This window comes from Thamnophis elegans, chromosome 4 (genome assembly GCF_009769535.1).
Source record: "Thamnophis elegans isolate rThaEle1 chromosome 4, rThaEle1.pri, whole genome shotgun sequence".
NCBI lineage: Eukaryota > Metazoa > Chordata > Lepidosauria > Squamata > Colubridae > Thamnophis > Thamnophis elegans.
In genome coordinates, this window is record NC_045544.1 from 124382428 (window position 1) to 124407424 (window position 24997).

Below are 24997 nucleotides of genomic sequence, written 5' to 3' on the forward strand. Positions count from 1 at the left end.
AGGGTCAAATCTCAACAGTCTTGGACTTCTTGTCATCCTTGTCATCCCACTGGTAATTGTTCCCACTGTCAGGACATTTTTCCTTAGAATGCTCCCATTCTAACACTCTTCTGGAAGGCACTGAAGACCTGGTTCTGCCAGCGGGCCTGGGGAACCCAGAGTGGGATGGAGCCCATTAAACGGCTCATGTGATGTGTTTAACTGGGGTGGGGGGTTATTATATTATTTTATTATGTGATTATTCTCTTTTATTAATTTTATTGTTTTATATATGAAGATTTTATATTCCTGTAAGCTGCCTCGAGTCGCCATATGAGAATAGGCGGCAATATATATATTTATTTAATAAATAAATTAAAAGATAGTTGAGCTGTGTTGAAAGTCAAGTGAGGTTGTTCATCATTACTCTCTTTTGTTTTCATGGCAGTTTTCATTCTCTGTTTCTTGTTCTCGGCTCCTGTTTTTGGATATCTTGGGGACCGATACAATCAGAAAATCACACTCAGCATTGGAATATCCTTGTGGTCAGCGGCTACCTTTTGTAGCTCCTTCATCCCTGCCTCGGTAAGAGAGATGATTTGCTTTGGTGTATTCCACTCTGCTCCATTCCAGATCAAATCTTTGTCCTACAGCCAGTCTGTTTAAATATTTAGAGATTATAGCGTGCATGTATCAAGGTCAGCAATATGAGGGCTGAAAAACTCTTACCACATTCCCAATCCTGTACAGGAATACAACATCTCATTAAATATTTCAGTGTCTTCCTCTAAGATTTTCAAAATCTTGTGAAGCGTGTTGGTGATGAAGATAATCATTTATTACATTTCTATTCTGTCTTTCCTGCAGAAATCAAGGCGCCGTATATCATGCTCCCCAAAAATTTAATTAATAATTAATTATGATGGGATTCGAAATACACAGCAGCTTTTTTGGAAGGTTCAAGTAAGGTTAATAAGCTGTCCAGTCCTTCTTTGTCCTTGTTTCTTGGCCCTGTCACATTTGCACATATTTATCCATAAACCTATCTTTTATTTCCACACAAATCCATTAATTGGATCATGAAAATGGGCATGTAAATAGTACCTAATGCATATTCTTTTTAAAATGCTGGGTCTTAAAATATGCATTTCCAAGGATATTTTCTTGTTTTAAATTTCCAAAAGTATCATCTCTCCATTTATTTATAAATATAGATTGGATTCTCACATTGCATTACGCCAGGGGTCCCCAAACTTGGTACCTAAAGACTTGTGTACTTCAACTCCCAGAATTCTCCAGCTAGAATAGCTGACTAGAGAATTCTGGGAATTGAAGTCCACAAGTCTTAAAGTTGCCAAGTTTGAAGACGTCTGCATTAGGCCATTGATTGTAGCAGATATAATAGCTGGATCTTAAGTACTGCTTTAAGTTTTCATAATATTTGGTGGTGCTAGGAATTGTTTGTGTATTTAAGATCTAAATCTCTTTTGTATTCTGGTGTTAGTGTGCTAATAATTTTCTATTTTTATTTTCTATTGGATTTTTTAAATAATGCATTATTGCATGTGTCTCTAGAAATAAAACATATTTCTGGTTTAAATTACTGTATTCATGTCAGAAGTAGGAAGGAACATATACGTTTCTGACAAACAGGAACTGCTTCAAGTCATGTTAACAACCTCAGTTTCAGATCAGAATAGTAGGACAAGCCCAAATTATATGAGTTTAGCGTTCCACCTTTTGAATAGCTTTTTTAGCCATATGACAGTGATTATAAACTTTTATTATATGTTTTCCAAAGTGTCTAATATATATAAATATATTTCTTTTTGTACTGACCATACTTAATGATTGAAAGAGAGTAATTTCACAACAAAAAACTGCCACTTATTTTGCAGAACATTCACGCTCATTATTCTATAAATTGCCTAATTTCAATCTCTTCTATTTTTTTCCTAACTTTTTAGAAACAGGCAACTTTTTTTCAGCCTGGGAACAGTCATTTTTAAGGGATCAGTCAACATTTTTGGCTCAATTTTCCTAGGGTGAAAGAATTGAAAACCACATTTTACTACTTAACCTCTCCCTTTTCTTTCAGGAAAAGTTAATCTAATGGATGCAAAAATTATGTGGATTTTTGTGCAATCTTCCCCACACCTATTCACCAGAGTTTAATATAGAAGCAGGATTGAATAGAATAGGAAAAGAAGACATAGAGAATAGATACAGACCAATGTGTATCCATACGTAAATGATTGCAATTAAAACCTTTAAAAATTATTCTAGATATTGGTGGGCATGACTGAATGTGCCCTTTCCAAATTCTCATCTAGATGCCCTGGCTGTTTTTTATTTCACGGGGACTGGTGGGTGCTGGTACCTCCAGCTTCTCCACCATAGCACCCACCATCATTGCTGACTTGTTTGAGAAAGACTATCGAACGTGGATGTTGTCAGTCTTCTACATCTTCATACCTGTTGGAAGGTAGATCTAACCATGCTCAAAGACTGAACCTACAGTTACTAGATATATTGCTATGAGTCATATTCATATCCTGCTTCTCATGCAGGAGTTCAAGGTATCATTCTTAACACTGAGTCACAGTGGTGCAGTGGTTAGAGTGCTGTACTGCAGGCTACTTCTGCTGACTGCCGGCTGCCTGCAATTTGGCAGTTCGAAGGCTCGAGGTTGACTCAGCCTTCCACCCTTCTGAGGTGGGTAAAATGAGAACCCAGATTGTTGGGGGCACCAGGCTGACTCTGTAAACCGCTTAGAGAGGGCTGTAAAGCACTGTGAAGTATAAGTCTAAATGCTATTGCTACTCAAACTTTTATTTTATCTCATTGCAACCTAAACTAAGGGATAGCAACTAGTCTAAGGTCACCCAGTTAGTTTAATCCCATATCCATGGTCTCTTCTTATATAGGTCTTGTGGCCCGCCAGCGGAGCTGGTGGCAGACTCAGACAGTGAGGAGGTTGGGGAGGAACATGGGCCATTCCTGGAGTCTGGGGAAGGCTCTGCTGAGTGCTCCTGCGTCGGAGGCAGAGATGGGGCCAGGGACCTCCGACAGTTATCAGCTGCCTTCAGAGTTGGAAATCAGTGGGGCAGAGGAACAGCTGGAGCCTGTTCCTGATGTTCGCATGCCCAGAGCTGCCAGACCAAGGGAACAGCTAAGGAGCAAGGGCCAACTCGGGAGTAAAACCACAGGTGGACAATGAATGGCCCCTCCCATAGGGAATAAAGAGGAGCGAAAGGGGAGGGGAGTTTGCAGGAGACAATTAGTTCAATTCATTAGGGTGAAGATCAGTTTCTGGCTTCTTGCCAAGTACTGTCTGCTACAGAGTGGTGTTTGGAAGATATCGGCCTGGCAACTCTCCAAGCCTGATAAAGGTCTGTAGTTGTGAAATCCCATGAAAGACTATTTGCCGGGACTTTGCTGGAGAGGAATTCCCTTTAACCTAAATAAAATAACTTTTATCAGGACGAGGAATCTGCTTCATGATCTTGGGAAGCCTAAGTCAGAACAATAGGATTTCTTGGGGGAGTGGGTTGAATTATGGGTTCTTGGGTTCAAAATTGATGGGGTGGGGAGGGGATGGTGAAAATGGATAGGCTGTCATTAGGTATTGAGCTAAAAATCTGTCCTCCATCATTGAAACTTGATTCCTGTGGTGGAAGGATCTTGTGGGGGTGACTTAAGGGATATGCAGTCTTTCTCTCAATACAGGTAGTCCTCAAGTTACAACCATTCATTTAGTGACCATTCAAAGTTACAATGGCACTGAATTCCCCCATCCCCAACACACGCTTACAACCGTTGCAGCATCTCCATGGTCATGTAATCAAAATTTAGATGCTTAGCAACCGGTTCGTACTGTATTTCTGATGGTTGTACTGTCCTGGGGTCATCATATTTTGCGACCTTCTGACAAATGAGGTTGGTGGGGAAGCCCATTTCACTTAATGACCGTGTTACTAACTTCACCACTGCAGGGATTCAACTGTGATAACATGGGGGTGGGGGAATTCACTTAACAATCACCTTCTTTAACAACAGAAATATGGGGCTCGGTTGTGGCCATAAGTCAAGAACTACCAGTATGTATCAGTTCAGAGATCTCAGTCAAAATCATTTCTAGCTCCCTCCAGAATGTAGCGTGAAGAATAAGGGGTTGAAAGGATGGGAAGGAGATACCTGCACAACGCAGGAGGCCGAACTCTGTGGCTTTAAGGGCCTCTTTCAACTTGGATTTTTCCCCTCTCTTGCAGTGGACTCGGTTATATCCTGTCATCTGGAGTGACGCGTGCAAGCGGTTTTTGGGGCTGGGGCTTCAGGGTGAGTCTTGGTTGGTCAGGTCTATCTTTAAGAGAATCCCCCTGGTTTAAAACGGTGAGGTTCTGTCAATCTGTTAGTAGTGTAACTTCTGCTTTCTCTTTCAGCTGGTTTTAAGACAACGTTGAAAAAGAAATCATGTACGGAAAGGCACTGACATAGTTCTTCAAAGTTAGAATTTTTGTCTATGTGTGTGATCTCTCCCTCTTTCTCTCATCTCTCTTTTATATCTATCTATCTATCTATCCATCCATCCATCCATCCATCCATCCATCCATCCATCCATCCATCCATCATCTATGTCTGTTGTCTGCCTTCCTTTGTTCCTTCCTGCCTGCCTGCCTACCTATTTTTTCCTATTCATCTCTCTCTCTTCTATCTACCTATTTATCTATCTATCCATCCATCCATCCATCCATCCATCCATCCATCCATCCATCCATCCATCCATCATCTATCATCTAGGTCTGTTGTCTGTCTTCCTGCCTTCCTGCCTATCGACCTACCTATCATCTTCTATTTATCTCTCTCTCATCTATCTATCTATCTATCTATCTATCTATCTATCTATCTATCTATCTATCTATCCATCCATCCATCCATCCATCCATCCATCCATCCATCCATCCATCCATCCATCCATCATCTATGTCTGTTGTCTGCCTTCCTTTGTTCCTTCCTGCCTGCCTGCCTACCTATTTTCTCCTATTCATCTCTCTCTCTTCTATCTACCTATTTATCTATCTATCCATCCATCCATCCATCCTCTATCATCTAGGTCTGTTGTCTGTCTTCCTGCCTTCCTGCCTATCGACCTACCTATCATCTTCTATTTATCTCTCTCTCATCTATCTATCTATCTATCTATCTATCTATCTATCTATCTATCTATCTATCTATCTATCTATCTATCTATCTATCTACCTACCCACCCACCCACCCACCCACCCACCCACCCACCCACCCATCCATCCATCCATCCATCCATCCATCCATCCATCATCTATGTCTGTTGTCTGCCTTCCTTCCTTCCTGCCTTCCTTCCTTCCTGCCTGCCTGCCTGCCTGCCTGCCTGCCTGCCTGCCTGCCTGCCTGCCTGCCTACCTACCTACCTACCTACCTACCTACCTACCTACCTACCTATCTTCTCCTATTCATCTCTCTCTTCTATCTATCCATCCATCCATCCATCCATCCATCCATCCATCCATCCATCATCTATCATCTAGGTCTGTTGTCTGCCTTCCTTCCTTCCTGCCTATCGACCTACCTATTATCTTCTATTTATTTCTCTCTCCCATCTATCTATCATCTATTTATATCATCCATCTATCTATCTATCTATCTATCTATCTATCTATCTATCTATCTATCTATCTATCTATCTATCTATCTTTTATCTCTATCATCTCCTATTTATCAAGTCTGTCTGTCTGTCTGTGTCTGTCTGTCTGTCTTTCTGTCTCTGTCTCTCTGTCTCTGTCCCCGCTCCCCCCCTCCTCAAAATAATGAAGTGGCCATGACAGAGAATTGTGGGCAGGCTTTATCACCAGCATTTCACTCTGCATGGCATCTGAAGGCTTTCTTTGAATGATGGCCGGAATGGAGAATTTCTCTGGAGAACAGGTCAGGGGAACATATAGTAAGTGAGGTTCAGCCCCAGTCTGCCATGCTGTTCAGCATGCCACATAAAGCAGTTTCTTCACTGCGTAAGCTTCTTGTCATTAGGAACAGAATTAGATTCAATACTGGAAGAAGTGCCTTTATTCTGTATCAGTGGGAATAGAAAGATTCCCCTTGTTGCGACTGTGATGCTGATGTGCAAACTATTAAACATACTGTGCAAAATTGTCCACGGCAAGCGTTCTCTGGTTTCCTAGAAGATTTGCATGAAGCAACACCAGAAGTGCTTGCCCGGATAGCTAAATGGGGCGTCCAGCTATGAAGTGACTGCCAAAGCTCCATACCAGTTTTGTATAGAATTACGTGGATTCTGTGCAAATGTTTGCTTCTCTTTGTCATGTGCCCATCATATGCTAAATAAACAAGTAATGATCCTTCAGCTTCTTGTAATGGTCCTTGCTGACATCACTGTTGCTTCTGTCTCCACAGGTTACTCCTATTATGGGAATTACAGGCTTGATTCTCCTCATTATTTTAGTCCCTAAACCAACGAACAAGACGCTCAGAGCTGGCAGGCGTACCAGAAACTCAGCCTGGTTCAAAGACATTTCTTCTCTTTGCAAAAAGTAAGGTATTTCTTTTCCTGTTCTTGCATAACAGCCCTTCACGTTTCTAGCCATTATGTTATTGTTCGTTGCAGTACCTGTGGCTCTATTGCTTACACTTTTATTTCCTCCTATGTAGCAGAACATGCATGCATGTACAGTAGCACATATCTGCTAATTACTAAGGCACCACGAATCTGTCTTTTCAACAGTAGGGCCAGTAAATATTTGCAGACACTAGAGGGGGATGTTGGCTTGTAGAAATCTTTTTTTTTATTTTCCTTGTAAGCATGCTTTTATCCTGCAAGTAAATATTTAGACACCTTTTTCTCAATTGGGGTCTTTCCAATATGTTAGGACTGCAACTCTGAGGATTCTTAACCAGCAAGGCAATAGCTAAATCTGAAAAAAATGCCATATTTTTTGGAGTATAAAACACACCAAGGTTTTGAAAAGGCAAATAAAAAAATTTTTTTTGCACTCTGGAAAAAAACAGACCCCAAAACGGTCCATTTTTCATGAAAATGGCCTCGTTTCCCCCCCACCCCCAAAAAGAGGCATGAATAGCCTTTAGGAGGCTTGTAGAGTGCTCCTGGGGAGGCAAAAATGAGCAAAAAATGGCCTGTTTTTCATGAAAATGGGCCCATTTTTTGACAAAAAAATTCATGCATAGCTTTTAGGAGGCTTATAGAGTGCTCCTGGGGGCTGAGGCATAATTGAGCAAAAATGGCCCTGTTTTCACTAATTTCTGCCCTCCCCAGCCCCCAGGAGCACTCTGCAAGGCTCCTAAAGGTCCGCACTGCCATTTTGGTGAAAAGTGGGGTGGGGGGTTCAGGAGGCAAAAAAAATTCTGTATTCAGTGCATAAGACCCACCCAGATTTTCAGCCTCTTTTTTGAGAGAAAAAGGTGTGCCTTATACTCTGAAAAGACGGTAATGCTCTGGAAAAGGTAAACCTATCGTCACAATTCTGTTATAGTGCTTTAAGTCTATAGTATTTGTTCTGCAGCTTCACAGATATTTAACGTTTGAAATTGTTATCTTCAGAAAGTCTGAACTCAAAATGCTCTAAAATCCTTACTGAATTTATCCATGGAACACGCTTCAGATGATGACTAATTTAACTAATTTTTCTGACCTTGCACTATTTATCAGATGATAATTTAATGCAGCAGCTTCGGGGACTTCAAAATGTCATGTCCATCACGATATCATTATGCAAAGGCCACAATTTAGTACTTGTGTCACAATGTGTTGCACAAATATGTAAGTCACATCATGGCAACATCAGTCGTCCCCCTATGCTTTTCCCAGACTCCTAATAGGCCGAGTCTGCACAGCACACATTACCCTATAGAAGCCGAGCAAAATCACGAAGCAGACTCCTTGTCCCGACAGAACTTCTTTTTATTAAGCTAATGTGATTTCCTCTCATTCACATCCAGCAAAGTCCAGGCAAACAATCTTTCAAGGGCGAATTTACAACCACAGACCTTATCAGGCTTGGAGAGCTGCCAGGCCAATATCTTCCAAATATAACACTGTACAAGAAAATACTTGGCCAGGAGTCTGTGACAGTCACGAACAAATCTTCACACTAATTAAACGAACAAATGGTCTCCTACAAACTCCACTCCCCTTTCACTCCTCTTTATTCCCTATGGGAGGGGCCATTCACCATCAACCTGTGCCTTTAATTCCCTAGTCGGCCCTTGATCCTTAACTGTTCCCTTCTCCTGGCACCTCTGTGCATGCACACATCGGGAACAGGCTCCAGCTGCTCTTCTGCCCCACTGAACTCCAAGCCAGCTGATAAGTGTCAGACGGACCTGGCCCCCTCTCTGCCTCCGACGCAGAGCCCTCATCAGAGCCTTCCCCAGGCTCCAGGACTGGCCCATGTTCCTCCCCAACCTCCTCACTATCTGAGTCTTATACCAGCCCCCACTGGCCGCTGGTGGGCCACAACAGTAGCTATATTTATGTAAAAGAAGACTGCAACTGATTTGATAGGCCTTAACATGATTTCCTTAGCATGATGTGCATTTATGATTTGCAAACCATTTTTATGGTGCAGTCACTGCGCTGTATGGAGTCCCTGCCCCCCCCCCATTTGCAATATATAGTCCCTGTACCCCCAATTGGCAATTTGCAATTCATACAATTTGTATCAGCAAGACTGATCAACACTTGACAAAGTTTTGGCAATATGATTTTCCTAAAAACTTTGCTAAAAAAGAGGGAAATAGAATATTAAGACTCTGCAAGCCAAAATTGTAAACCATTCTCCCCCGAAGAAAACCAATCCAAAGGCTGAAAATATTCAGCCTAAACCCCTAGTGATGCCACTACATCAACAAACATCTTCTTGCATGTCCTGGAGGCCAAAACACTTTGGAAAAATAATTATTCCACTGAGGCCAAGAAAGGCCTTCCTCTTTCTTATTTAAAATTGAACCCAGCCAATTATAGCTTTAGAAAAAAAAAACCAAAGTAAATGCTGCGATTCATTGTCACAAATGAACATCTCTCAGGAATCCTGTCCCAAGTTCTTGGTGGCCTTCATACCAATAGCTTAAATCTGAACTAGAAGCATACTGGGTACCTGTGCAGATATTTTAACAGGTGGCCACTTGGGGGAGACATAGAATAACTTTTTGTCTCAACCCTCTTACATCTTGACCAACTTCATTTCATTCATTTCATTTCATTTCATTTATTGAATTTCTAGGCCGCCCAATCCCGAAGGATTCCGGGCGGCTTACAGAAATGAAAATATTAAAAAAGAGTTAAAAACAATAAGACACAACAAAGTTAAGAAGAAGCACAACATACACCCAATCAGAGGGGGGCTGGACCTCAGTCAAGAGGTCAACAGCCCCAGGCTTGCCGGAAAAGCCAGGTTTTAATAGCTTTGTGGAAGGCCATGAGAGTGGGTAGGGCCCGGATCTCTGGGGGCAGCTCATTCCATAGGGCCGGAGCGGCAACAGAGAAGGCCCTACTCCTAGGCGTCGCCAGCCGGCATTGTCCCACTGAAGGCACCTGGAGAAGGCCCATCCTGTGCGATCTTATTGGTCTAAGGGAGGTATGTCGCAGGTATCCGGGTCCTAGGCCATGTAGGGCTTTAAAGGTGATAACCAGCACCTTGAATCGTGCTCAGAGACCAATGGGAAGCCAGTGCAGCTCGCAGAGGATAGGTGTAGTATGGGTGTACCTTGGTACACCCAATATCGCTCACGCGGCTGCATTTTGGACTAACTGTAGTCTCCGAACACTTTTCAGGAGCAGCCCCAAGTAGAGCGCATTACAGTAATCCAGTCTTGAGATGGTACCTCTTCTATCTCCATCACTTCTTCATCCATGCCAACCTTTCTCTGTCTCCCAGCTGGAGCTTTGTAGGATCTTCGCTGGGTGTAACTTGCATGGGTTTCATCACTGGCGCTCTCGGTTTCTGGATGCCTCTGTTCCTTTACAGAGCTGAGGTTGTTTTGGGTATTAGACAACCATGCAGCAAAGAACCATGTGAAAGCCACAATAGGTAAGGCAAACACTTGTCTTAAATGCTTACTTGTTTGATTTTTATCCTGCCTTTATTTTTGGCCAACAAGATGGCACACATACATGAGGTTTCCCTCTTCTTGTTTCCCCATAGCAACACCTTGTGAGGTCAGTTGGGTTGGGAGAGGAGGAGTGGCTCAAAGTCATGCAGAGGGTTGTTATGCTTAAGGGGCAGACGGACACTAGAATTCACAGTCTCTCAGTTTCCATCCCAGCCTTTAGCCACCACACCCCACCTCTCGAAAAACCTTGAAAAGCTAATGGAGATTGTAGGAGATGCCTGGAAAGATTTGTGGGATTTCTCTAGTTCTGCTGGCTCTTTGGACTGATAGAAAAAGTCCTAAGCATAGCAAGGAAGTCAAAGGAAAGCAAGACTTTTTGGCAAAGTCCAAGTGACGAGAATGCAAGACGAGGCAAGAAACAGGACCTTGGATAGCTCCAGATACATTCTGCTGAGATTTTTCTCTGTTAAAATTATTGGCTGGGTTTGCTGGGCACAATTATCCAGAAATCTTGGTTAGTCAATGCAATATACATTGAGCCTTTTTATCCTCATCAATTTCAGTATTTAAATGAAATTAGAACTTTAGCATATTGTTCAAATCTAAAAATGGTTGCCAGATTAGAGTATTTTAAGTGAGCTGATTTAAGTGAGAACTATTAACCAGTTGAATGACTTGCCTTCAGAAGTTGTGGATGCTCCATCATGGAAGGCTTTTAAGAAGAGACTGGATAGTTTGTCTGGAATGGTATAGGGTTTCCTGCTTGAGCAGGGGGATGGACTAGAAGATCTCTAAAGTCCCTTCCAACCCTGTTACTCTGCTAAATACTGATAAGTTTATTGTTGATTAGGATAGTGGACTTCAGATTAACTAATAAGCTGCTGCTTCAAGTTCAAATGACAGAATAAACCAGAAACCTGCTCAAGGAAACTTCTGCAGCAGGAGCAAAATGGAACTGGGTACATTTTAGTATGCATATTGCCATTGACAAGATGTTACCTCTGCAACACTCGTCTAGCATGGGGGCTGGAGGGGGTGCAAAGAAACCGTAACCCTGAATGAATCACTACGATTTCTTTCAAATAAAAGAAGGAAAAGGAAAAAAAAGGAATGGCTACGATAAGGCCCTGAAAAAAATGATATGGTCTTCCTTGTTTTATGGCAGCCTTCCCAAATATGACATGCCTTTATGTAGTTTGGATGTCAGTTCTCAACCACCCTAGCTGGCAGGGCTGAAGGGAATTGCACCCTAAAATTTATCTATCATCTCTCCCTCTCTTTCTCTTCCTCTCTCCCTCCCTCCCTCCCTCCTTCACTCTCTCCCTCCCTCCAATTTATCTGGGCTGAAGGGAGTTGCACCCTAAAATTTATCTATCTCTCTTTCTCTCCCTCCCTCCCTCTCTCTGCCTCCCTCCCTCTCTCTCTCCCTCTCTCCAATTTATCTGGGCTGAAGGGAGTTGCACCCTAAAATTTATCTGGTTCCACCACAAAAACGAGGTAGACTAAAGCGCGCTCGACGAAAGCGCGTACGTGACGTCATCACAGCACGACGAAAACAGCACGCTGTGAGCGGTAAACTTAAAATTAATGTGAAAACCTTACCCTAACCCCCCCAAACCTAACCCTAAACCTAACCCTAAACCTAACCCTTAACCTAACCCTAAACCTAACCCTTAACCTAACGCTAAACCTAACGCTAAACCTTAATCTAACCCTAAACCTAACCCTAATGCTTAACGTAACCCTAAACCTAACCCTAACCCTTAACCTAACCCTAACCGTAACCCTAAACCTAACCCTTACCTTTACGTGAATCGGCTTGCTTTAAAAGCGCTTTTTAAAGCGCCCTTTTTTCTCCGTGGTCATATTTGTCGCGCTGCTGATGACATCACGTACGTGCTTTAATCGGGCGCGCTTTAGTGGACCGCAGTTTTGATGGGTCACGCTTTATCTATCTCTCTCTCCCTCCCTCCCTCTCTCTCCTTCCCTCCTTCCCTCTCTCTCTCCCTCCCTCCAATTTATCTGGGCTGAAAAGAGTTGCACCCTAAAATTTATCTATCATCTCTCTCTTTTCTTCTTCCTCCCTCTCTCTCCCTCTCCTACTCCCTCCCTCTCTCTCTCTTTCCCTCCCTCCCTCTCCCCCGGTCTCATTTAGTAATTTATTAGATTTCTATGCCAAAAGGCACTATTCAATGAATGCTTTTGATAAAAAATGTTGCATTTTTGCTTGGTCATCAGTTTGATATTTGGAGGGATCACCATAGTAACTGGCATTTTTGGGGTCGTCATTGGAGCAGAAGCTGCCCGAAGATACAAGAAGGTTAACACCAGGGCTGACCCTCTTATCTGTGCAGTGGGCTTGCTCACTGCATCTCCGTGTATGTATTTGGCGATTATGCTGGCTGAGAAAAGTATTGTAGCTGCATATGTAAGTGACCAAATAATTCATATATTTAATGGATACTTTTGTTTTCATTTTAAAGAAGCCCCAATTGATATACTGTATTTACTACTCATGTTACTCCCCAGGAAAGGCTGGGAATTATGGACTCAAGAGTCTCACACTTCTAGAGTATGTCAGCTAGTTGACAAACCATGTTAAACTTCAGTCATTGACCATGGAGAATTTAGTGCTGTGATGGGCACCTTGAAATATTTAGGATTTAATGATTTGAGCCCTCAAGGTTGTGAGGGAAAGGACAGGAAGATTGCTAGACAAAAATGAAATGTTATGATTTCAGCATTGGTATAAGGTAAAGGTTCCCCTCACACATAGGGCGTGGTGCTCATCTCCATTTCAAAGCCGAAGAGCCAGCACTGTCCAAAGATGTCTCCGTGGTCATGTGGCCGGCATGACTAAACTCCGAAGGCGCACGGAATGCTGTTACCTTCCCACCAAAGGTGGTCCCTATTTTTGTACTTGCATTTTTTCCGTGCTTTCAAACTGCTAGGTTGGCAGAAGCTGGGCAAGTAACGGGAGCTCACTCTGTTACACGACGCTAGGGATTCGAACCACCGAACTGCCGCCCTTTCTGATCATCAAGCTTGGCGTCTTAGCCACTGAGCCACCCTTAGCCCTTATGCATTCAGCTAAAAGTATACATTCATTTGGTATACATTCAGTAAAAGTATGGCCAGGGGATATGACAGCTTGGAACGGATAAATATGGCATCAATTATCTGTCTGTAGTATCAGTGTATACTTCTAGTGGGGCATTGGATTGCCCTTCCAATCAACTCATGATGTTCTGAGTCTCTCTTTCTCTGTCTTCTTTAATATTTCAGATTTTTATTGCCCTTGCGGGATTTTTTTTATCTTTAAACTGGGCCATTGTGACTGACATCCTCTTGGTGAGTTCAGTTCAACTGTCATTACTGTCATATTGATTTTGTTGATAATCCAATACTTCTATTCTTAGTTCTCCATGCTCTCTGTTTTCACCTCCCATCAGGCTTCACGTCAGCAAGCACTTGGGGGCGCGGGGGAGGCATGGTGAAAGAGCATGGAATGGCCTAACATGCACTTTGATATGTGTTCACTCAAAGGCAGTCTTGATGGATCTCTCAGGGCATCAGTCCGAGGGAAGCATGGACTGATTTGCATCATTAAATTAAGCCATTTGCTGAAATTCTGTTACATGTTGTTACAGAAAGCACCCTACTGACCTGGTGTGTACCAGGCATACAAAAGCTCTTTGCATTTACGTAGGTTTACATATGAACAACCCATTCAATGTCCCTTGATGTTAAATTGAAAACACAGAAGAACTATAAAAACCATATTAATACATCTGTAGCAGCATAACACGTTTGGCTAAGCTGGCTTTAAGTTCAGGGTACCCACTGGGCAGTGGTGGGCTTCAAAAAATTTTTAGAACCTCTTCTGTAAGTGTGGCCTGCTTTGTGGGAGTGGCTTGCTGGCCATGTGACTGGGTGGGAGTGGCTTGCTGGCCATGTGACCAAGTGGGAGTGGCTTGGCAATCATGTGACTGGGTGGGGGTGGCCAACTTGTAAAATGTGGTGAAACTCACTTAACGACGCTCGTTTAGCAACCAAAATGTTGGCTCAGAAACTCTGGCATTTGATGCATGCAAGTCTTAAAGCTGTCAAGTTACAAGACACTTGCACCCCTAACCCTTTAGCAAAAAAAATCTCCAGGGGTTTTCAAACTTGACAGCTTTAAGACTTGTGGACTTCAACTCCCAGAATTCCTCTTCCAGTCATATTGGCTCAGGAACTCTGACATTTGAAGCACGCAAGTCTTAAAGCTGTCAAGTTACAAGACCTTTGCACCCCTAACCCCTTAGGAAAAAAAAACCCAGGGGTGTTCAAACTTGACAGCTTTAAGACTTGTGGACTTCAACTCCCAGAATTCCTCCTCCAGTCATGTTGGCTCAGGAACTCTGGCATTGAGGTGTGCAAGTCTTAAAGCTGTCAAGTTACCCTAACCCTTTAGAAAAAAAACCCCCAGGGTGTTCAAACTTGATAGCTTTAAAACTTTAAGGTTTAAATAGGACTCTTAGAGGTGGGCGGGGCTATTGGTGAGCCAGCCAATCAGTGAGCAGCGGGCGGGGCAAGCGTGGTGCAGATGGGCAGGGGGAGGGAGCTGGAACCAGTTCTAAATGGCATGGTAGATTTGTGGAACCTCTTCTATAGAAGATGTTAGAACTGGCAGGAACCCACCCCTGCCACTGGGGAGGGAGCCCAAAGTCCAAAATTGCAGTATAACCACACAATCATGGAGTACCCCTCAGAAAATATCATTCTCTTCTCTGAAGCAGAAGAGTTCACAAAATCTGCTGATCTAATGACATGTGTGCATAAATATAATCTCTTAATCAATAGCAATAGCAGTTAGACTTATATACCGCTTCATAGGGCTTTCAGCCCTCTCTAAGCGGTTTACAGAGTCAGCATATTGCCCCCAACAACGATCCGGGTCCTCATTTTACCCACCTCGGAAGGATGGAAGGCTGAGTCAACCCTGAGCCGGTGAGATTTGAACAGCCGAACTGCAGAACTGCAGTCTGCTGAAGTAGCCTGCAGTGCTGCATTTAACCACTGCGCCACTTCGGCTCTCATGCCAATGGTTACAGGTATAATGAAAATAGTTTGTATTTAAATAGTGGTTTTATGTACAAAGAATATATACATGTTCTTTAGTTAGACCTCAAACAAACAGCAATCAGCAAATTTACAGCACGGAAACACACACAATGAGAAAGTTATGCCCGAACAGGGCCTCTTCTTATTACAGGCTCTTAAAGTGATAGCAGCCCCAAAACCTTGCTGTTTCATTGCCAGCATTGCATCATTGTAGCAGCTGGCCAGCTCTTAAATCTTTATCCTGACCAGCTTTTATGTACATATCTTTTTTGAAACTTTGCTATTTACAAACTTTGCCATTTACAAAGTTAAAGCATCAATATGCATACCCCTAGCCACTCAACTTGTAACAATGCCAACCAAGTCTACCTGTGATATCTGTTCTTCCCTTAGGCAGGTAATCCTCGACTTACAACCTTTCCTTTAGCGACTATTCAAAGTTACAATGGCACTGAAAAAGTGACTTATGACCGTTCCTCACACTTATGACCGTTGCAGCATCCCCGTGGCCGTGTGATGAAAATTTGGATGCTTGCAGTGTCCCAGGGTCATGTGATCACCTTTTTCAAGCTTGTGATAAGCAAAGTCGATGGGGAAAGCTCACTTAACTGGTAACTTAATACCTGGAGCAATTCGCTGAACAACCGTAGCAAGAAAGGTTGTAAAATGAGTTGAAGCCCACTTAACAACTGTTGTGCTTAGCAACAGAGGTTGAATTGTGGTTGTTAAGTCGAGAACTACCTGTAATGCATTTCTGCCAAATGTTGACACAATTTCTTTGATTTTTTTCCCCAGTATGTAGTGAAACCTGCATGTCAGTCAACTGCACTTTCTCTTCAAATTTTTATGAGCCATTTGCTGGGTGATGCTGGCAGTCCCTACTTCATTGGAATTGTAAGTTATGGCAGGATTGGTGGCCTAGATGGGGCAGGGCTGGATGGAAGGGTGACAAGAAAGCATTTTTTTTTGATGGGATGAATTGGAAATAGTGCAACATAAACTCATTTTGTTTGGGTTTTAGAGGCCCTTCCTATTGATGGATTAGCTTTGCAATAATCTATAGAGTTTTTGGGATTTTGCCTGTACAGTTTCCTATAATTCTATATAATATTTCAAAACGTGAAGAATTGGAGAATGTAAATAGAGGCATATAATTGAAAGAAAGCTTCCCAGGGCTAGAATATTCATGACTGGGAGACCCATGGTAACAAGGTCAGCCAATGAATAGGCATAGCAACTAAGTCAGCCAATGGGAGCTTAAACAGATCAGAGTCTGTGCTGAGAATCAAAACTGAAACTGATCTCTGTCTGCTCAGAACTGAAAACTCCTCTCTGCTGTACTCCTGTTTGTGTTCTGCTTGCAACTTCTACCACGTTGAAATTATCTACTATTGGCACTGTACATTTTTCATCGGTTATTATGTATATAAAGGAGGTAATGAATCCAGCTGAATCAGTTATCTGTGTGTGCTTTCTGGATTTGATTTTTCTGCCACAAACTCTGATACCCTTAACGTAGGACTATTTCTACCCCCATTTCCGCTTCTGTCTATTTTCATAACCGAACTCTGCCCAGTCTGCATTATCCTCTGTCGCATATAGTCCTTATTTTCCAAAATATTGTCAGTGTGACTCCTGCCATGGATGGGTTGCCTGTTTAGATATTCCAGAGATCTGACTTGGAATGAGACCACTTGCAGCTTGTACCTGATGGTGACATAAACCCTTTCAACCTATAGATTGCAAATACAATCAAGAGGCACCAAGGAGATGATTCCAGTCTCTGGAATTTCCAGAGTCTTAAATACAGTTTTGTGGTTTGCATTTTTATTGGTGTCATTGGAGGAGGCTGTTTCCTCCTGACTGCTGTTCATATTGAAGAAGATTCGAAGAAAGCAGCAGCACCAGCCACACCAGCACCAGTGACACCAGTGCAAGGTCAGTCTTTTTCTTTTAATTCTTAGAATCAGAACATGGTGTTTTGAATGTGATGTTGCTGTTGCCTTAATTTACCTAATGGGGCTCCCCAGGAATACCATGAAAAAAATAAACACTACTTTGCTCTGTCTGTCTGTCTGTCTGTCTGTCTGTCTGTCTGTCTGTCTCTATCTATCTATCTATCTATCTATCTATCTATCTATCTATCTATCTATCTATCTATCTATTTTCTATCTACCATCTAACTGTCTGTCTGTCTATTATCTATCTTGTCTGTCTGTTATCATCTATCTGTGTATATCTATCTGTCTGTCTGTCTATCTGTCTGTTTCTATCATCTATCTGTCTGTCTATATCTACCTACCTACCTAGCTATCATCCTTCCTTCCTTCCTTCCTTCCTTCCTTCCATTGATCCAGTTTATATGGCCTCCCATCTATCCAAGAAACTCGGGGCCATAAATAAAATAAAAACAGACACTTTCATTAAAACAAAAACTAACTATAACTGAAGCTCAATAAAAGCACAAAACCACTGGGCATATACATCCATACTAGAGCTTCCACAAAATCACAGAGCATATACATCCATACATCCATACTAGAGCTTCCATGCTAAATCAGCCAGCCAAAACCAGAGGTGGTATTGAGCAGGTTTTGACCATTTCTGGAGAACCGGTAGCAGAAATTTTGAGTAGTTTGAAAAATCGGTAAATGCAACCTCTGACTGGCCCCACCCCCATCTATTCTCTGCCTCCCGAGTCCCAGCTGATCAGGAGGAAATGGGGATTTTGCAGTAACCTTCCCCTGCCACACCCACCAAGCCATGCAACACCCACCAAGCCACGCCCATAGAGAACCTGTAGTAAAATAATTTGAATCCCACCACTGATCCAGACCCAATGTCTGGAGAAAGAACCACATCTTCATGTCCTTGGGAAAGACCAATAGAGTAAAGGTTGTACTTATGGGGAGGGCTGTTCCATAGGACAAGTGCCATAATAGAAAGAGTATACAGTTCTTTTGGGAGCTGCCAGATGACTTTATTTTATTGATGGCATCTGGAGCACCCCCAGTCTGTCAGAACTGATGGGGCAGGTGAAAATCACTGGGGAGAGACCATCGTGCAAGTAAATTTGTACTACGCCATGCAGAGTTTTAAAGATGACAACTAGAACCCTGAATTGTGCTGGGAAACCAGGGCAACTCAGATAGCATCCCGAGTTATATGGCGCGGCCACTGCATTCTGGACCAGCTGACTATTCTTCAAGGGCTGCCCCATGTAGAGTGCATTGCAACAATCCAAATGGGGGATTGCTAAGGCACGAGTGATCACGAGTAGAGCTTCCTGATCCAAGAATGGGCAGATCTGGAGGACAAAACCTATTTGTACAGTAATTCTCCTGGCCATGGCTGCCTTGAGCAGGAGCCTTGAGTGGTGGTGAAATTCAATTTTTTTACTGCTGGTTCTGTGCGTGTGGCTTGGTGGGCATGGCAGGGGAAGGATACTGCAAAATCCCCATTCCCTCCCCCTCCAGCGGGAAGGATATTGCAAAATCTCCATTCCCACCCTACTCTGGGGCCAGCCAGAGGAGGTATTTGCCGTTTTTCCAAACTACTCAAAATTTCTGCTACCGGTTCTCTAGAACCTTTCAGAACCTGCTGAATTTCCCCCCTGGTCTTGAGTCCAAGAGAACCTCCAGATTGATCACTCATTCAGATTGAACAGTAGAAAGCTACTAGATCTGAGGATCCCTATAACTCACATTCATTCAGTCTTTTTCAGAGTTGAGCTGGTCAGTTTTTCTCTATCCAGGTCATTGTTTCTCAACCTTGGCAATTTTTCCCATTCTGGAATTTGAAGTCCACACATCTTAACGTTGCCACGGTTGAGAACCACGGCCCTAGGCATAGGAAAGCATCTGGGCAGTGTGGGGTTGAGATGTCCAACTGAATATCATCAGCATATTCACGATACTTAATCCTGTGTGTTGACAGATTATCTCACTCAGAGGTTTGATGTTAAATAAGACCAGAGAGCTCACCAACGGATTCTGCATAACCCCACATAGCAGAACTCTAGAGCTAGATCTTCTCTCTCCAATTTTCTCCCCACCCCTCACTGAACACCAACTGGAATGTAGGGAAGAGGAGTACCTGTCTCCCACTCCCAACCTTCTCCACTGGTCCAGAAAGATACTATGATCAATTCTATCAAAAGCTATTAATAGATGAGGTAGGACTAGAATGGATGCACCACTCCCATCCTGAGTCTACCAGAAATCCTACCAAAGATACTGATTAACAGAGTTGGAAGGGACCTTGTAGGTCCTCTAGTCCAACTTCCCCACCCAAGCAGGCCCTACACCATTTCTGACAGATGGCAGTCCAGTTTCTTGAAAGCTTCCAGTGATGAAGCTCCCACAACTTCTTGAAGGCAATTTGTGTTCCATTGGTTGATTGTTCTCGCTGTCAGAAAATTTCTCCTTATTTCTAGGTTGAATCTCTCCTTGATCTGTTTCCATCCATTATCCCTTGTCTGGCCTTTGGGTGCTTTGGAAAATAGCTTGACCCCTTCCTCTCTGTGGCAGCCCCTCAAATATTGGAACATTGCTATCATGTCTCCCCTGGTCCTTCTCTTCACTAGACTAGCCATGCCCAGTTCCTGCAATTGTTCATTGCTGTCTCAGTGGTATGTCCTGGCCTGAACCCTGACTGTAAATCATCTGCTTCCTCCAGAAACCTTTGGAGCTGTCAGCCTGCCACCATCTTAAAAATATTCTTTAAACTGGATAAAGTAGAAAGTGGACTGCATTTGTCCAATCCAGCCAAAACCTTTTGAGATGGTTTAGCTGCCTTGCACTTTCCAGGAGTAAAGTCAGGAAAGTTAAAACAACATATAAATCCACTTTCAAATGACTTTGATGCTTCCTCTTACTAGGCATAGTCTTAGATAAACTGTGTGAAACTAGGCTTAATAGCAGTCCCTGTGAGAGGGATCTTGGAGTCTTAGTGGACAACCAGCTAAATATGAGCCAACAGTGTGCAGTGGCAGCCAAAAAAGCCAATGCAATCCAAAATTGCTTTAAGAGAGGGATTCAATAAAGATCAAATAATGTACTAATACTATTTTATAAAGCCCTAGTAAGACCACACCTTGAGTACTGCATGCAGCTTTGGTCACCACACTATAAAAAAGATGTTGAGACTCTAGAAAAAGTGTAGAGAAGAGCAAACAAGATCATCAGAGGACTGGAGGCTAAACATATGAACAATGGTTACAGGAACTGGGCATGGTTAGTCTAGTGAAGTGAAGAACCAGGGGAGACATGATAGCAGTGTTCCAATATTTGAGGGGCTGCCACAGAGAGGAGGGGGTCAAGCTATTTTCCAAAGCACTTGAAGGCCAGACAAGGAATAATGGATGGAAACTGATCAATGAGAGATTCAACCTAGAAATAAGGAGAAATTTTCTGACAGTGAGAACAATCAACCAGTGGAACAGAAGTTGCATTCAGAAGTTGTGGGAGCTTCATCACTGGAGGCTTTCAAGAAAAGATTGGACTGCCATTTGTCAGAAACAGTGTAGGGTCTCCTGCTTTTGGGGTGTGTGTGTGTTGGACTAGATGACCTACAAGGTCCTTCCAACTCTGTTAATCTGTTGACATTCAGGAGGAGAGGCAGCATCAGAACTTCCACTTATTATTGTTTTCACCAACAATTAAACAAGATAGATATAGACGCAACATTTTTACAATGTGCATTTAATATTGGGTTGGTGTGGGAGTTTAGAGCCCTGTGCAAACTGTCATTATGGTCGAGTTATTGTTTAATGTATTGTGGGAGTCCAGAAAACAGGTCAGCTCAATAACCTGATTCTGTCTTTTCTGAACACAGCTATTTTTTTTCCTGGAGGGCTGACTGCATTCAGCTGCTGCAGTGAATGCAATAAAGTATCTTGTGGCATTTAAAATGTTGTTGATGTGGATTGGAGCCCGTTGGGCTGATGACATTATCTGCAGAGCTTTTCAGAGGAAGGTCTGCAATCAGAACCTCTTGCTCTCTAAAGACTTTTATCCTACACTCCAAGATTTCTTTCCGTAAATCTGGGCCGAGAAATATCATACAGTAGCTCGGATGCACCGGAGATTGATTAAAATTCACTTTTTAGCATCTCTGGATAAAACTGGGAAAGATGGAGAGATGGCCACTCTGATTTCAATTGAGAAATCTGCATGTAGGTAAATTAATGGAGATTTCTGATTTTCTTTCAACTTTCCATGTAAAAAACAGGAGGGTTGCCTCTTTTTTGTGGAGCTTACATGCTAATTTGGAAATGGGACGTGGTGGCTCAGTGACTAAGATGCTGAGCTTGTCGATCAGAAAGGTTGGCAGTTTGGCGGTTCGAATCCCAAGCACCACATAACGTAGTGAGCTCCCGTTACTTGTCCCAGCTTCTGTCAACCTAGCAATTCAAAAACATGTAAAAATGCAAGTAGAAAAATAGGAACCACTTTGATGGGAAGGTAACAGTGTTCGTTGCTCCTTTGGCATTTAGTCATGCCAGCCACATGACCATGGAGACGTCTTCGGACAGCGCTGGCTCTTTGGCTTTGAAACAGAGATGAGCACCACCCCCTATAAGTTGGGAATGACTAGCACATATGTGCGAGGAGAACCTTTATCTTTTTTAATTGTTTTGGAAGCAGATATTAGATTTCTTATCAATCCTAGAACCAGTTCTCATAAAACATTAAATGGCAACTATAAAATCTCAGATACTGGAAGAAAGACAAAAATGTTGAGAATCATAGACTTAACATTTTACTATCCCATGGATTTTTTCTATCTTAGCTGTCATCTTGATACCTTCCAGATGATGTTGGAACTATTAAAGACTATGCGGATTTGAAGACCTGAAATGTAACTTGTTTGGGTGTCTCGAAGGAGATTATTTAGAAAATAATAACTTTGCTTTGAGGATGAATAGATTTGCATATCTCATGTTCCTTAGAAATCTTCCATTTCATGCATTTTTAGAATGATTGCTGTAGTCCCCAACATGCATTCAAACTCCCAGTCCATTTGTCAAAAAAGTCTGAAGCTCCCAGAACATGATCAGAGGCAAGTCCTGAGGCTAAAATTGCTGTCTTCATGGCAGAGTAGGTGAACGAGGGATGGAAAAACATAATATAATATGATATGATATGATATATAATTATAACATAACATAACATAATAATACAATACGATACAGACTAGACTAGATTATAATATAAACTATACTATACCTAATACAATACAATACAATACAATACAATACAATACAATACAATACAATACAATACAATGTATTGGGTTGAACTTCCCTCAAAATCTCTAGAGGTTAAACCTGAAGATGGGCAGGGGAGCCCTTCTTGTTTCTGGGTGGAAAAGATCACAGACGTGGACAGCCATGCCCTGTGGCTTAGGGAATCCCTTCTGTTTGCAATCTATTGTAGAAAAACACTTTTGTGTGTCTGAAATGGTCTTTCGCCCAAGCAATAAACAGCTTTGTGTCTTCTGACAAAAGAGAGGCCCGATTTTCCAGTCCAGATTTTTCTGTGGAAGCAAATGTACCGGAGGCTGTGGATGGAGACTGTTTTCTTGCAGCTCCTTTTATTTTTATGAAATGGGCAAGGAGTTTTAAGCCTTTCTTCGTGCGACATTCAGCAGGTTTCCCAGACAACGAGACCCCTGAGTCTAAGGCTATATAGTTTCCCACGGGCCTTGTCACTCAGGAAACAGGCCAGAAGGACCTGCCAAGGGTCATAATTGTTGGTATTTTCAGTAGGAAAGTATTTTGGGCATTGCATTAATTTCAAAATCTTTGCTTGCCACATTTAAAATAAAATGAAGAAGTCAAGCTGCCCTCCAAAACCACTTCAGAGAAATTAGCTGCGAAAAAACCCCTCCCCATTTTGAGGGAGTACAAATCTTTTATTAAATGGAAATGATGGAGAATGTTAGTTTAGCACTATATTAAAACCAGAAACAATTTAAAAATAAATAACCATTGGGATCCCTATTGTGGCACCCACGAGGCACCCATGTGCTCACACATGTCTATATTGGTACATACTAGCCCCCTGCCTGTCTCTTTCCAGTTTGCTTTTTTCTTCTTCTTCTTCTTCAAATTAAAGCTTATTTTAACTTTAAACCAAATTACACAGCAAGCTGCAAGCCACCACCTTCCAAAAACCATCTTTATTTCTCAGAATGGCCTTGGATTTCACATAACTGCCATAAGAATTGTTAGAAAATTTATTTCTTTATTTAACAATACAATAGCAGAGTTGGAAGGGACCTTGGAGGTCTTCTAGTCCAACCCCCTGCCTAGGCAGGAAACCCTATACCGTTTCAGACAAATGGCTATCCAACTTCTTCTTAAAGACTTCCAGTGTTGGGGCATTCACAACTTCTTGGAGGCAAGCTGTTTCACTGATTAATTGCTCTAACTGTCAGGAAATTTCTCCTCAGTTCGAAGTTGCTTCTCTCCTTGATTAGTTTCCACCCATTGCTTCTTGTTCTACCCTCAGGTGCCTTGGAGATTAGTTTGACTCCCTCTTCTTTGTGGCAACCCCTGAGATATTGGAACACTGCTATCATGTCGTCTCTCGTCCTTCTTTCTATTAAACTAGACATACCCAGTTTCTGTAACCGTTCTTTATATGTTTTAGTCTCCAGTCCCCTAATCATCTTGGTTGCTCTTCTCTGCACTCTTTCTAGAGTCTCCACATCTTTTCGACATCGTGGTGACCAAAACTGAATGCAGTAATCCAAGTGTGGCCTTACCAAGGCATTATAAAGTGATATTAACACTTCACGTGATCTTGATTCTATCCTTCTATTTATGCAGCCTAGAACTGTGTTGGCTTTTTTGGCAGCTGCTGCACACTGCTGGCTCATATTTAAATGGTTGTCCACTAGGACTCCAAGATCCCTTTCACAGTTACTACTGTTAAGCAAGGTACCACCTATACTGTACCTGTGCATTTCGTTTTTCTTGCCTAAATGTAAAACCTTACTCTTTATTTATTTTAAATATTTAGTTTGTCAAACATGTACAAGATAGCAGGTATAAGTATGAACATGGACATGAACAAGGAAATGAGTACAAATAAATGGGAATAGTAGAACAGGGATGGCAGGCATGCTGGTGTGCTTATGCAAGCCCCCTTTACGGACCTCTTAGGAATGGGGTAGGGTCCACGGTCGATAGTTTAAGGTTGAAGCTGTGAGGGTTTGAGTATGTAACAATGGAGTCAGGTAGAGCATTCCATGCTGTCCAGTTTTTTTGTAAATGTGCGTACTTGACTTAAGGAAAAGACTAAAGTGAAGTTATAGGCATCTGTTACAAGCCATGATGACATCACGCAGAAAATATAACCCATATCTTTTGTGAGATGTCATTAAATGTGTGAGTTTTTGGCATCTTCCCCCAAAGAAACACAACCAAAGTAAGCTGTGGGATATTTATTTATTATTGTATTCCATCTTTTTCCCCCCAAATAACTCAAGGCGCAAACATATCCCACACACCTTCCTTCCTCCTATTTTCCCAACAACAACAACAACAACAACAACAACACTATGAGGTGAGTTGGGTTGAAAGAGAATGGCTGGCCCTAAGTCACCCAGCTGGCTTTCATGGCTAAGGTGAGACTTGAACTCATGATCACCTGCTTTCTAGCCTGGTGCAGAGGTGGTATTCAGCCGGTTTGGACTGGTTCACCCAAACCAGTAGCGGAAATTGCAGGTGGGGCCGTCCACCTGCCCCAGCTCTATGCCATCCTCTTTAGGCACATTTTTTAAG

The 24997-nt window shown here is 42.4% G+C and overlaps 1 protein-coding gene across 1 annotated transcript in view; it reads left to right on the forward strand.

The window, feature by feature from the left end:
• LOC116507965 (protein spinster homolog 3-like) overlaps positions 1-24997 on the forward strand; it is a 37427-nt gene that overhangs the window by 8446 nt on the left and 3984 nt on the right. The window contains exons 3-11 of the mRNA XM_032216395.1: positions 428-564; positions 2313-2464; positions 4251-4317; positions 6427-6563; positions 9924-10076; positions 12337-12526; positions 13384-13449; positions 16000-16098; positions 16944-17142. Coding sequence (XP_032072286.1) covers positions 428-564; positions 2313-2464; positions 4251-4317; positions 6427-6563; positions 9924-10076; positions 12337-12526; positions 13384-13449; positions 16000-16098; positions 16944-17142 — 1200 coding nt within the window. The remainder of the gene's footprint in view (positions 1-427; positions 565-2312; positions 2465-4250; positions 4318-6426; positions 6564-9923; positions 10077-12336; positions 12527-13383; positions 13450-15999; positions 16099-16943; positions 17143-24997) is intronic.